Source organism: Carettochelys insculpta, chromosome 4, assembly GCF_033958435.1.
Source record: "Carettochelys insculpta isolate YL-2023 chromosome 4, ASM3395843v1, whole genome shotgun sequence".
NCBI lineage: Eukaryota > Metazoa > Chordata > Testudines > Carettochelyidae > Carettochelys > Carettochelys insculpta.
This window is the reverse complement of record NC_134140.1, coordinates 118,510,141-118,524,630: the sequence shown is the minus strand read 5'-3', so window position 1 is coordinate 118,524,630 and position 14,490 is coordinate 118,510,141. Positions and strand designations below refer to the sequence as shown.

At 40.1% G+C, this 14,490-nt stretch overlaps 1 protein-coding gene across 3 annotated transcripts in view; it reads left to right on the top strand.

Annotated features, from left to right (window-relative positions):
- Positions 1-14,490, top strand: part of GRID2 (glutamate ionotropic receptor delta type subunit 2) — a 1,071,343-nt gene that overhangs the window by 569,862 nt on the left and 486,991 nt on the right. For all 3 annotated transcript variants that reach the window (XM_074993599.1, XM_074993598.1, XM_074993600.1), the window contains exon 3: positions 8,369-8,653. In XM_074993599.1, coding sequence (XP_074849700.1) covers positions 8,369-8,653 — 285 coding nt within the window. The remainder of the gene's footprint in view (positions 1-8,368; positions 8,654-14,490) is intronic.

Sequence of the window (14,490 nt, the reverse complement as noted above, 5' to 3'; positions counted from 1 at the left end):
TCAGCATCCTGATGTTGAGAAAGTAATGTGAGGAGCTGTCATTTCACTGGGAAGAAAGATAGAGGGAGGAATGAGAGTACTGGGTAATAAAGTTCTCCCTTGTTGTTCATCCACAATTCTTTCCTGATTGTACTCCTCTACAAAAGATTTTTAAAAATAAGCAAGAAATTCAGAGAGATTTTCAAAGATGCAGGATTAACTGCCCAAATCTTTTCTCTCAAACTAAATCTCACTAATAATGATTCCATACCACAATTAATTCCTGTTTATAGGCACACAAACTTCATAAATATGTTTTTGTTGCAAGTTATGGCACTCAATACCTATTTAATATACATCAAACACACATTTTTAGGGTTTTTTCCCCATTCATCTGTTTTCAGTTGTGTTTACATGAAAGTAGTTTGCCCAAATGGAGAGGGTGACCATCCATCCCATATTTGGGCCGACAAAAAGGTGTGTCTGCTTATTTTTTAAAAGGGACTAATTGTCCTGTATTTGGGCCCTCCTGCTGACCTGTTCCTCTAGCAGCTGCTGGCCAGAGAGCATGTAAGTCACTTCCACGAGCCTCAGGGAAGCAGGGGGAATGTGGATGGGTTGCCATGTCCCCACTGCTTCCCCAGGGCTCCCTGTGAGGGCCTGCAGCTGCCACTTCCCTGTGGCTTGGGGGCTGCTGGGGGCTGCCAGTTCCTCGGGGCTCGGAGAGGGCCAGGAGCTGCTGCCTCATTCGCAGCTCCCCAGGGCTTGGTGGAGGCGGGAGGAGCCTCCCCTCCCTCTGATATCTCTCTGTCCTGAATTTGGGACAGGGAGATATGGTTGCCCTACAAATGGACAGCCTCAATGTTATCTATTTAAGTGAAATTGCTTAGGCTTTTTAAAAATGACATAAAAATTGGATTTTGCTGCATTAAAAAGCTGTGCCAAGCTCTAACATAAAAGATTACCTTAGTTTTTATGGCAGTCTTCACACTGTGTAAACTTCAGGTGTTTTGGAAAAGCCAAGGTAAGTCTGAGAACTAGATACTAAACATGTATATGTATGAAAACTGTTTAAAATAATCTGGTAGTATAAATGTAATTGGAACACAGCAGTAAATTTGCCAAGGTTTATGATCTTTTCTGAAACTGTATGGGCTATTTCATAACATGGAAAACTATTTTTCAAATGTATTGCATTTTCAACCAATAAATAAAAGGTCTGCACTATATGAATAGAATGATAGGAAATGAAATTTGTATTCATTAAGGACCTGAAGTCCTATGGTGGAAGTTTGTCTGTGTGATAACAGGATTGAGAGTTAAGCTATATAAAAGGTTTTATGTTGACATGAGTGATAAATAAACCACCTGCTGAGTGATGCAAGTAGTGCCACCTAAGTGCTAATGTGAACAGTGCTGTGTCAGCAGGAGAGCCATAAAAAGCTGCTGTAACTACCACCACTTGCAGGGACTGGAGTAATTAAGTTGAGAGGAGAGTTCTTTCCTGCACTAAGAGCACAACAGAGGAACAGCTGTGTCGGTGTAGCTGGGCCAGTGGAATCTCTGCAGTGTAGCCATCACTTTGGTGTGAAAACTGACATTGTAGGAATACACCTGAAACTAGATCCCAGTGGTCCCAGCCCAATAGTTCTCATTGATTGCATTTAAGTTTGTAATTACAGTAGGGTCACAACATTTGCGAGGGTTCAGTGTTGAGAACCCTCATGAACACTGAATTTTGTGAATATCATTTTACCCTGGCTGGGGGAGAGGAACTCAGTGGGCTCCTGGGGCAGCTTTGGGCAGCAGCACGAGAAGGCGGAGACCGGTGGTGGGGCTGTGGGGATCTGGTCAGTGGCCGTGCTGTCCCCTGGCTGGCTCTCAGAGCCCTGGGGAAGCAGCCACCGGCACTTTTCCCTCGGAGCCCAAGGGCTGTGGCAGCCACCAGTGCTCCCTGCCCAGGAGCCCTGAGGAAGCAGCAGATGCTGGCGCTCCCTGCCCTGGAGCCCTTGGGTAGCCACAGATGCCAGTGCTCCCTGCCCAAAACCCTGGGGAAGTCGCAGCTGCTCGTAAATAATTGAATTTGTGAACATTAAACTCGTGAATGTCGCAAACGTGCTGTATTTCTACTTACAAAAGTGAAGAAACGCAGTGCTAAGCAGTTATTTGCTCTGCCGTGGAGTTAACAGCAAGATGATTGAGTTCAATTACCAGTGCCCTCTGATGTGCCAAAGCCTATAACTTGGGGTCCTCTATCAATGAGGACTTTGCTATGGCATAAATCATTTCCTTTCTCTTGGATAAATAAGAGAGAAACAAGAGCACATGACAAAACAGTGTGACTCTTTTCTGGTCTCACTTTGTGACAGACAAAAAAAGAAGCATGTTCTAGATGAATGAACATGAGACTGGCAGTCAGTAATTCTTGTTTCATTGCTTTGCCAGTGACTCTCGCTGTGGCCCTGGACATGTCACTTAACTTCTTCTATGTGTCTGTTTCTTCATCTGCAAAGCGAAAATAATACTCTTTACTTAGTGGTCGTGTAAGGAAAATGCATGTACTAATGTGTTTACTAATGGATTTTCTAAACGGGTTAAGAAATGCTGCCATAAATTTAACTATGATGGCTGGGAGAGGTCCAATGTTTAGTATCCTGCAGTAGGGTACCCTGTTCCTCCACAAGAGCAGGGAATAGGGGCCAGCTGGCCGTGTTTGGTGATCAGTCCCAGCTTAGAAGGGGTCAGGTGAACCCTCTAAAGAGCCAAGAGAGCTAAGCTGGGAGGGGAAATGAACTGAGTGAGATTTTTCTGGCCTGAGGGTGAATCTGCTTTTTTGGGATGGGGGCTAAATGAAATTTAATAGCTACTCTGCCATTGAAAAGATGTAGGAGTGTGGGGTGGGGATGGAGCCAGGAGTGCCCTGTGACATGGTGAGCTGAGGTAAGTTGCTATTCATTGATCTGCCAAATCTGTCTCTGGCATTTGTGTTAGTCAAACCACTTCTGTCCCACCAGCTTGACTGGGCCAAAATTTATCTTGTCCAGATTTGCAGGGAAGGTGAGAGGGTTGGAGACTGAGCCCAGCTGGCCCTGCACTCTCCCCAGCAGCAATAGCTCTTGTCTTGCAGAACTGGGCTTGGGGGTTGCAAAATGATGGTTTCAGCTTGTCCCAAGGTGCTGGTGTGAGACTGGCTACCCAGTCTGCTCTGTTGGCCTTTGCTGCTAGGTATACCCTGCCTTGGTGTCACATGGTCCCACTGGGGGTTCTCCTTGACTTGATGTGTGTGGGAAGTTGGCAAGAGGTGAGTTGGTGAACTGGACTGATCTATCTGGGTGACTGAGCTTCCTCTAGCTCTAGTTAACTATTGCCTATGCCTGGAAGGAGACCGCACGGGCTCATTTTTTTCCTTCAAACAGAAAACTTGGTAAAACTTGAAAAACAAAAGCACTTCCTTCATCCATCTTGCATACATCTTCTAGAGGCTTGCTTCCCTAGGAGCTCTACCTTCTGGTAAAGATCTCACTGCTGAGTATTTTTTGGTCACCTGATCCCTTTCCTTTTGAATATGAGATCCAGAACTTGTACAGCAGGCCATCCTATTACCTATCCCCCATGTGGGGCTTTTCAGGGTAAAGTAATATCTGCAAAACTCTTTAGATATGTAAATGTTATTATGATCCCATATTCCTTAAGGCTTACTTTGTCACATCGCTAATTGAATTGCATATTAATCCATTTGAATTTGATATTTCTACTGTACTGAAGAAATATGTAAAAGACATTGGCACGTTTTCATTTTATAGATGACAAATTAAAGTAGATTGATCATATTAGGAATAGATTCAATATTAAATTTAAAATACAAGCTGTCAGATATGGGCAATTAAACTAGTCTTGAATGGCAAGTTGCTTTTAAAGTCTTTGTGTAATCTTTTCACTTAGAGGTAGGGCACAGTACTGGCTGAAACAATGAGGTGTCCTGTGGCACCTTAAAGACTATCACTTTTATTTGGCCATAAGCTTTCAAAGGCTGGATACCACTTTGCCAGATGCATGTACTCATTGAGATTTTTATGCATGGGAAGGAATGATGAAAGAATTTTCAGATGCTTTTTTGTTGCAGTTGTTTGTAAAATGATAAGCCATTGCTGAAAATAAGGTTAAACAGCAAAATATTTAAGTTTTTCATTGTTTTAAAAAATGTGTAGGACTTCTTACCAAGGCAAATACTCATAGGCTATATCTACTCTAGAGAGTTTTGCAGACAAAACTGGGGTTTTGTAGACAAAAGTTGTGGAGCATGTACACACAAAATGCATTTGATTAACAGAAACTGTCAACAAAAAAGCTGTGTGGACACTCTGGGGGGGTCCTTTTGTCGACAGAATGGATCAAAAGATTGGTCCTCTTTTATGTGTGGACAGGATCTCTTGATGGAAGTTTTGTTGGAACATTTCTTCTGATAGTAGCGTCTGCAGACAGATGCTTCTAGTGTAGATGTAGCCATAAAGACCAATGGGAATTATGCCTGGGAAAGAAGTGTGTGAACTGTCTTGACCTCAGGAAATGGCTTTGTTTTGCATGTGTGGGTATAAACTTTAGAGATGTTTCTCTACCTGAGAATAAAAAGAATCAGTAGAAAACTGATGCAGAGAGAATGAACATTCCAAATAAGAAGCCTTTCCCCAACATCCGAATGCCTATACTTTCAGTTAATCAGAATTTGTTAAACAAGTGTGGATGTGGAGGCACATTTGCCTGCAAAATTGACTGTTTTACTATCCAATATCAAATTACATATATGGAGAGAGAGAGAGAGAACAAGTGTGTGTGTTGCTGGCTACTCCAGTTGTGATTCTTCACTAAAATTCCTAATAGAATGACCAGGAATGAGCAGATTGCAGGTGCTCTTTTAGGCACTGTGCCAACACCAGGATTTAGCCCTATGAAACTGAACACACAAACAATTCCATATTGGATTTAATGTTTTTTCCCCTTCCTGTTTTGCTTTGTTTCAATATCACACCGCACAGTGAGCATTCCACCCATTCTGCAGGATCCTAGTGAGTCTCCTGATGCTTTTGGTCATAAGAAGTGCCTGGGAATATAGGCATCTGACATGAGAAGGATCCTCAGGGAGATTTCTATAAGACTGTCTCTGACTCTGAAGTATTTTATAAAGTCATGTTTGAGAGACTGAGAGCAGGACACACATTATTTAAAGAGCTGCTTCCAGGTCCATTTAAGTCTACAATTCAGTAGCACTGAAAACTTTTTGTTCAGGGACCCAGTAACAAAATATATATATAAATTAAAAGTAAAGGATGTTTTTAATGACATTGGATATTATCTTTCAAGGAATACCACTCACTGCAGGGTGTGCTCTCTAGATATCACATTATGAAAAAAGCACTGGAAAAGTGATTTGAATCTGATTCACAAGTTTACTGTCATTGTCCAAAATGAGTGACATGCAGAAAGTAAAGACATAATGTAAACGTAAGTAGGAAATAAGGTTATTTTTAAAATACAGTAAAATTTCTTTAATCCCGCCTCTGATGGTCCAGAAATCCTAATGGTCCGGCATCTTGCAAAAACAGTCCCATTTATGGAGATAATCTGGCAAAATGTGATGGTCCGGCGTACAGAAGTCCCCTGAGATATGCGTGCCTCAAAATTTGCCTGAGTCAGGGGGCTTGGGTGATGGGTTGCAGCTGTGAGAGGAGGCCAGGAGAGTTAAGCCTGGGGTGGGTTAGGGCTGCAGGGAGGCCGAGGGGTGGCAGCAGCAGGTGCAATATTTTTTTTTAAATGAGCAATAAATACAATATTTTTTTAAATAAGCTCCTGAGCCCCAGGAAAGCAGCAGCTGTGGGACTCTGGGCCCTGAGAAAGCAGCAGCCATGAGTGTTCTCGGCTCCAAGCTCTGGGAAAGCAGTGGCAGCCAGCACTCTGGGCTCTAAGCCCTGGGGAAGCAGCAGCTGTGGACATTCCTTGGCCCAAGCCCTGGGGAAGTCGTGGCTCCTGCCCGCCACTTCCAGCCCCTAAGGGCCTAAATACAGGACAATTCATTACTTTTAAAAAAGAAGTAGGGATGCCGTTTTGGCGTCCCAAATACAGGACTGTCCTGCCCAATGCTGGATGGTTGGCCACCCTATGAAGTGGGAGGAGTGCAGGGGTGGTGAAGAAGCTGGGGACGCATGAGGGTGGTGAGCTGCTTCTGGGCACGGGGTGGTGAACTGCTGGAGTGCAGGGGTGGTGACATCCAATAGTCCAGAAAATTTCTAAATCTGGGACCTGTCTGGTCCCGGACGTGCTAGATTAAAGAAATTTTACTGTAGCTTTAATATGCTGTTGGGGTCTTAACAATACAGCATAATGTAGGGAGGGAAGCTCATTTTAAAAAAATATTGCATTTAACCCTGTGAGTGCCTTTTTCATCCATACTGGGACTCAAGGCAAATAGGCTGTACTCTGGGCAATCACACAGAAGAAGGGATAATTTCCCCCTGCCCCAGTACTTTGGAGCCACACTGTGGTGCCTTCTTTATCATAGTAGCCAGTTGCTTCCCTGAAAGCATTCATCATAGAGGGAAGGACAGAAGAAAATTTGTTAAAATATTGAATCTCTTCTATTGTCACGGCTTTTCTTCAACAGTTCATATGTGCTCTGCTCTGTGGCGGGGAACCTTACAGAGCTGGATTTCATGCAGGGACGTGTGCAGAGCCAGTATACGGCATAAGTAGACTAAACAATTGCTTGGGGCCCCGTGAAGCAAGATACTGAATTTACACAACATTAAATAATTCCTATGGATAAACCCTGTAATGTCAAGTATGGATAATCCGTTCCTTGAATCCTTATTGTCATTTCCTGGTTGATAGACTATTATGCTATTCACATGGATTTTCTTTTGACTCTTTTAGAAGTAATCTTTAATATTGTTACATATTATATGGTAAATGTTTTAATTTTATATGAAAAAGCTTCTCTGTATGGATGATCTCCCATACTGTCTGTTGTCTAGATTGGTAAGATTTATAAGGGCCAGACTGTGAAATTTGTATTCACTTTGAGTAGTGCTATATCCCATAAATAATTATATTTAAATCAATGGCATTATGTGTAGCATAATCTAAAGGGATGACAGTCTGCTCTAACAGTCCCGATAACAAAACATGCCTGCTATAAAAATACTTTCAAGGCCAAATTTTTCACATACGGGTTCTTCATTTTGTCCTGGCTGGTCTGTGCACAAAATCTGGAGACACAATGTCTAGTTGCACAACTGAAGTGCTATATGTATAAATACATATGTATTTTCTGGCACAACTCTACTTTATATGTATAAATACAGAGCAAGTGCACGTGGTTGGTTTTTTGTTTTTTTGTTTTTTTTTTTTTTGCCAATCACAAATTAGGAAAAATTAGCCTTGAGTGTGCTCTTGGGAATTTACACTATAAGCCTGTGTTGCTTCCTTCTGGCTCTCAACACTATTAATAAGGCAAAATAAATACTTCACTCTCTGCTTTATTTCACAGACTAATGCTTCAAAATTACAGACAAATAAGTATTTATTTTATATTGATTTGTGTCTTGATAAGTACCTTGGATGTTGTTTATGTAATATTCAGTATTTCCTCTCTAATCAGCCTTCATTCACTAGGCTGTTGGTTACAATATATTGCTTTTTGCAAAAACAAATCATGATTCTACACAAAGTGGGGAAAACTTACAGAAATTCTGCAATAAGTTTTGAAAGCAGGAGTGTAGACAGTGAGTAGTTTGTATTTTGTTGGGAAACTGAAAGGGACAAGTTGTAGCCGACATGCTGTATATTGTACGAACCAAGAGCCATTTGGTTTTTAGTTCTTTCTGATCATGCATGTTGTATTCTGTTACCTTCAAAAGTTGACAACTAGTCTGAGCCAAGTTTTGCATGTATAATGCAAATACCTTATTCCCACAACCGGCATTATGTACTTTGAAAAGCATTTATCTCCCTAGATAGTCTCATTATTTCAATAGTTGGGTTTGGTTTCTAATGCTCATAAGGATCTTCTAAAGATTATGTTTATGGGTTTGGTTCATGGTCTAGCTGTGTTGCCCTTCCAGGAGAGGAAAGAGAGCAATCTTACTGTTCTTGGAAGTGGTAATAGGTAAGGCAGTTTGAACTCAATAGACAAGCCTCATGACTTTTATAGCACAACATATATTTATAATGCACGGTTTTATAATAGACAAAATTGTTGAATTTACAAAATGTCATCTTCTTTTCTCTTCACTGAAGATCTTGCATGTCAGCTCCCAGTATTTGTTTCAGCAGAAAAATAAGCTTTGAGCACTGAACTGCCCTTTGTCATCTTGGATATCATTGTGTTTTCTTACAGCCTGTGACCTTATGAACCAAGGCATCCTGGCCCTTGTCAGCTCCATTGGCTGTACGTCAGCAGGATCCCTTCAGTCCTTGGCAGATGCCATGCACATCCCTCACCTCTTCATCCAGCGTTCAACAGCTGGGACTCCAAGGAGTGGTTGTGGGCTCACCAGGAGCAATCGAAATGATGACTACACGCTGTCTGTCCGCCCACCTGTCTATCTAAATGATGTTATATTGAGGGTGGTCACAGAATATGCCTGGCAGAAGTTCATTATTTTCTATGATAATGAGTATGGTAAGTTTTTATTTTGTGCAGTGATAGTTATCAAATCTGTAATTCTATTAAAAGCAATTGCATTAAAACTGTAAAATCTTCCACTACATTACATTTTGCCTATAAGCATTTATGGATATGTTAGCATTTCACATCACCACAGAAAAAATCTATTTTAAAACCCATCAGTTTTTTATGGCTTTGTTTTATAATTCCTTTGATAAAGTTAAATGCATAATTTATTTTCTATCTTGTGCTGTTTATGAAGTGTAAATGATTTTAATGAGTTTTGTTTGCCAGTGTGTACAAATAGACTATGACAATTCAGCAGATAGAATATATGACTTCACACTTTTAGAATTGTGTTGAGGCAAATCCTTTATGTGTAGAAGAATCTTCTGTGCAGTAGGAGTTTGAAATAGCAGGAGACAAATTTTAACAGGAATGTCTTTCCCTCCACCCCTCACACAAACATCTTGAGTAGAGATATAGAAATAGATACTTGGAGCTGAGTAAGAAAGTAGGAAAAGGAAAAACATTCTTTTTGGAAACCTTTGTATGTCTTTAGTGCTTATGAGAGGTACTGAATCAAAAGTCTTGTATCAACAGAAAAGTACAAGACAGTACAAATTAGACTGCACTATCCACCTGTGTGTTTCAATCAATTTCTACAGGGATCACTTCTCAGTCTGATTGAGAGTAGGGTTAGACATGTTATAGTCAGTACTTTATCTGAGTAATTTCACCATTTTCTGGTCATGAATTTTTCTGAAACCAAACTCTCTGCAGAAGTGTTCACAATTGGTTGGGTTGAGCATTTAAAACTTATCAAAGGTAAGTCTTCAGGATGTCATCTGTTCACTTTGGCTACAGCTGCATTAGCTAGTTTTGCCAACAAAACCCCAGTTCAGTTGACAAAACTGGTGAAACTACCACACACAAAATGCATTTTGTCGACAGATGTTGACAAAACTCAGTGCTTTTGCCGGCAGTGTTTTGCCTCTCAGCCACGAGACATAACACTGCTGTCGGCAGATTCTGTTGACAAAAAAGCTGTGTGGATGCTCTGTTGGGGCCTTTTCACAACAAACAGGACATCCAGGACAATGGACAGCTCTGTCTGCTGTGCTAGTGGGTGCCTGTTTTTCTGAGACAGCAACTCTGTTGACAGAACAGAGCACTCTTCTGATTGGCTCTTGTGTGTGGTTGTACTCTGTTGACTGGTTTTGTTGAGAAATCTCTTCCGACGGTGACTTCTATCGACAGATTGCTGTAGTGAAGCCACAGCCAACAGCTATTTGCTGTTCCTTTTATTAGTGTCTGATTGGTCACCCAAATAAAAGTGCTGTCAAATTTCTTTTCTGATTTAGAGCATACATTTTTAAATTAGGTCAGTGGTTTCATTTGTTTTTATAGTCCTTTCTCTTTATCTGACTACTTTGAGGCCTTAACAAAAATAAAATGAACAGTTTGTCTCTAACCATTTTCAATGAATTTTTAAAAATGTAACATTTCTCACACTTTTAATTAATGTTCATAAATACTTGGAACATGAAAAGCTCCAGTGGGAGTACTGTATCTTACTATGCCGTTTCAGCTGACCTCTTCTAAGGGGAAAAATGCCAAAATTGAAGTTTAAATAAATGTATGCACTATAGAAGTACATTATTGTATATTTTGTATTGTTTCACTGTGAGAATGTTAGCTATTCATGATAGGTGAAAGAGAAAATTTATCCTTCCTTCCTGCGTACACATTCACATTCCATTTAAAGGTCCCAAGTGTTGAGCTCATCAGTTTGTTGTTCCAGCCACGTATAACTGGATTAGCCACTTATCTCTGGAGCATGTCTGTCTCCTACTTTTATAAAAAAGGGTCACTGCAGATATGCTTGTGGAGATTCCTACCCATAAACCCCTGCATACTATCTTTGTGTTGCTCTCAGCTGATATTGATGTGTCTCCCAATCCTGTAAAGATTTAGCAAGCATGTAACACAGCATTTCCATTAAAATAAATGGGATTTAAACATGTGTCTAAAAGAAGTTAAATGTGTTTTAAATGCTTTGCTGAAGAGAAAGGGAGGAGATTAATTATGGGCCTGAAGTCATGTGCATCATTAAGGATTTTGTTGAAGCAGGGCTTTTATGCAAATTCAGACACCTCCCATTGTTTTGATATACTGAACCTGTCTATTCTCTTGTTGGTACATACAAACATACATGCACTTCCTAATAATAAAAATGCCTGAATATTGATGTAAGAATAGATTTTGTAATGTGTTTCTCTGGCACTTCCACACCATCATGAACATATTTTTATATTCTAGAAGGTAAGGAATTGAAAACACTATTATACTAACCAGTGCCACTTTCTTGTTGGTAATCGGAAATATGGTGTTTTCTTCTTTTTCCTGGAAAGTGAATCAATTTCTGCTAGCTGTTTAATTTCACAATTTGTAAGGAAACACTTTACCTAGATCTCTGGAATTATTTCCAGTAATATTCTCATTCAGTGAAAGAAAATATACCTTTGGTATTTAATATCTCTTGCTACAGAAAGATGGGTTGGAATCCAAAGTAAATATCATACTTATCCAAATACTTTATGCCTCAAAAAGGCACTATGCAATTTCCATCTGCATTTATCAGTGTCATAGGTTTTAAGTTCAGCAAATTGGAAACACTTTTCAGTTTTGTTTTGCCTATCGTTAACCTTTCATTAACAGAGAGAGAGCACATCTTTTATATTTAGAAATAAGTACTTCAAGTCAAAAATGTTCATTTGCTGTGAGCTCTGCTTTGTAATATACTACAAATTCTTTCTAAACATAATTGGACCTATATATTCAACTTATTAAGAGGGAGAAAATAGTCCATTTTTCTAAAGCTATTATATGCAGTAGATAGAAGCCTCCAGTCTATTAAAGCTCACTTACCAACAAAGGAAAAGGAAGTATTTGGGAGGAAAAAAAAAGGCAATTGTTCCATATGAATCCTAATTAACTGACTGAAAAAGAAGTTTATTCAGGAGCCTCAGTTTGAAATCTCTGATAATTGCTTTAAATTGAAAAGTTTTTTAAATTAAATTTAAAATGTTGAGTTTATTGAAAAAATGCAATTAACTAATCATAATTAGAACAACTTCACTGTAAACTTTCTGGCATAACTAAGTTGAGCTACTCCAGTGAAATTGGTCCTGCATGCCCATGTGTCAGTGATTATTGTTCTATCGATAACTAGTGAGGATAGCTGATCAGGAATTTTTGACAGATACTGCAAATTTGTTGAAATGGAAACATTTATTCTGCAGGAGTATATTCGTTTTGGTGAAAGAGGTTTCTCAGATCCAAGATCGAATTTCTTCTCTGTGTTTGTGTGCCCCATCCAGTAGGTTAGTGTATGGCTCATACAACAGCTAAAACATTCACCTGGAAAGCTTTGCCTAATTCAGAGCAGGGATCTAAAGTTCCCATATTCTGGGTGAGTCCCCTAACCACCAGCTGTTCTGGAGCAAATTTCTGTTTATCCTGTTGGTGTGGTTTTACTTTATTATAAACAAATATTCATTGAGCCAGAGAGAGAGACTGGTCTTCACCAGTTAAGGCATTCACCTTGCTTGAGTCTTTTGACTTCAGAGAGAAAGGCTTAACACCCAGATGCGAGCAAATATGGGTACCAAAGAGTAGATTTTGGGGGCAGAGACTGGTTGTTGAAGGAGAGAGCACTAATTTTTGGAGTGAGTGAACTTGTTTGTCTATTTGATTTTTCTTTTAATGAAAGTTTACAGTGTGGCCTGTTGGGGATTGTGTGTTTGGGAACTAGACAGGAGAAGATGGGTGCACAGAGGTGGGCTTACCTGTGTTTTTAAGGACAGGATTAAGCTTGATCTTGACAAACTGAAGAAATGGTATGAAATAAATAGGATGAAATTCAATAAGGCTACATAGAAAGTTCTTCACTATATTGCACAAATAGAAAATGAGAAATAACTTTCTAGGAAGTAGTACTTCAGAATAGGATTTAAGAGTTATAATGGATCAAAACCTACATGAGTCAACTATGTAATAATGTTGCTAAAAGGGAAAATCATTTTGCTGTGTTGTAGGAGTGTTGAAGCAAGACATAAAAAGTAATTTTTCTGCTATACTCAACACTCATAAGGCCTCAACTGGGATATTGTGTCCAGTTCTGATCACCACATTTTGGGAAATGTGGACAAACTGGAGACAGTCTAGAAGAGAGCAACAAAACTGATTAAAGGTATAGAAAACATGACATATGAGGAAAGCTTTTTTTTAAAAAATTGATTAATTTATTTGGAGAAGAGAAGATGTGGGGAGGAGGACATATGAGTTTTCAAGTATATAAAAAGTTGAGGTGAAATTGCTCTTCATCTTGTCCTTTCCTTAGTGGATAAGCAATGGAAATTTAGCTTAGATACTAGGGAAAAAATCCAAACTCTAACTGTAGTTAATCATCAGCAAATTTACCTAGGGGTGTTCCATTTCTGATTTTTAAGAACAGCTTAGACAAACCTCTGTCACAGGTGGAGTAGTAGATAGTAGTCCAGTCTCAGGGCAGGGGGGTGGTGTGGATGACCTGTTGAAGTCCCTTCCAGTACTATACTTCCGTGAGAGTTACAGAGGCTTGAGACTGGGTCTGTCATATTACAAGTGAATACCCTAACCACTGGGCTATATAACCCATGGGCTACATCTATGTTACAGAGGTCTGTGGACAGAAGTTACTGTTGAAAGAGAGCTTACACCAAAACCTCTGTCAACAGATCATGTCCACATACAAAAGTGGATCAAAAAAGTGATCCACTCTGTCAACAGAGAGAAGCCAGACTGCCCAGGCACTCTCTTGATAGAACAGCCAACTGGAAGCACAGCAGACAGGGCTGCCAGGTGACCTGGAAGCTGTCCAGATGGCTTTTTTTGTCAACAGGCTATGGCTACACTACAGCAATGTGTTGACAGAAGTTACTGTTGGAAGAGATCTTCTGACAAAACCTCAGTCAACAGTGCATGTCCACACAAAAAAATGGATCAAAGAAGCAATCCACTCTGTTGACAGAGAGCAGCCAGGCTCCCCAGCCCTCTCTTGACAGGATGCTCACCTGGAAGCTCATCAAACAGGGTTGCTCAGTGAACTGGAAGCCCAGTCAATCAACAGAGGTCCCCTGGGAACATCTACATGGCTTTTCTGTCAACAGAAATTGTCAACAAAGGTGATACTCCTCATCACAGAGAGGCAGAATGCTGTTGGCAGAAGTGATGAGTTTTGTCAACAGACTGTCAGCAAAACATGTTTTGTGTGTAAAGGCTCATCAAGTTTTGTCAACAAAATTCTCTAGTGTATGCATAGCCATACTGTCAAGAAAGGTGTTATGCCTAATGGGGGAGAGGCAGAAGGCTGTCAACAAAAGTGATGAGTTCTGTTGACAAAACACATTTTTAGTGCACACACTGTGGCTTTTGTCGACAAACCCTCTAGTGTAGACGTAGCCAGGGTGTTCAAGACCTAGGAAAAGTTAGTGCACTAAATCAGACACAGCAGGGACATGAATCTGGGTTTCCCAATTCTCAGGGCAGGTCCATCACCAGTGAGCTATTGGCCAGTCTGAGGTGGTGGGATTATTTACTCTGTTGTTTTGTGAAAATTTTCACATTTTCAGGACTTAGACAGGAAAGACGTTTGCCAGCAAGTTATACTAATGAGGAACTAGCACAGTTAGGCCACATGGATGCATAATTGGTGTGAATGTGGGAGGAGGAAAGAGAATTTCTAAACTAAATAAAGTACTTTTTTCTTGTAATTTTCTCTTTCACTTACTGTATCTGGATTTTGCTAA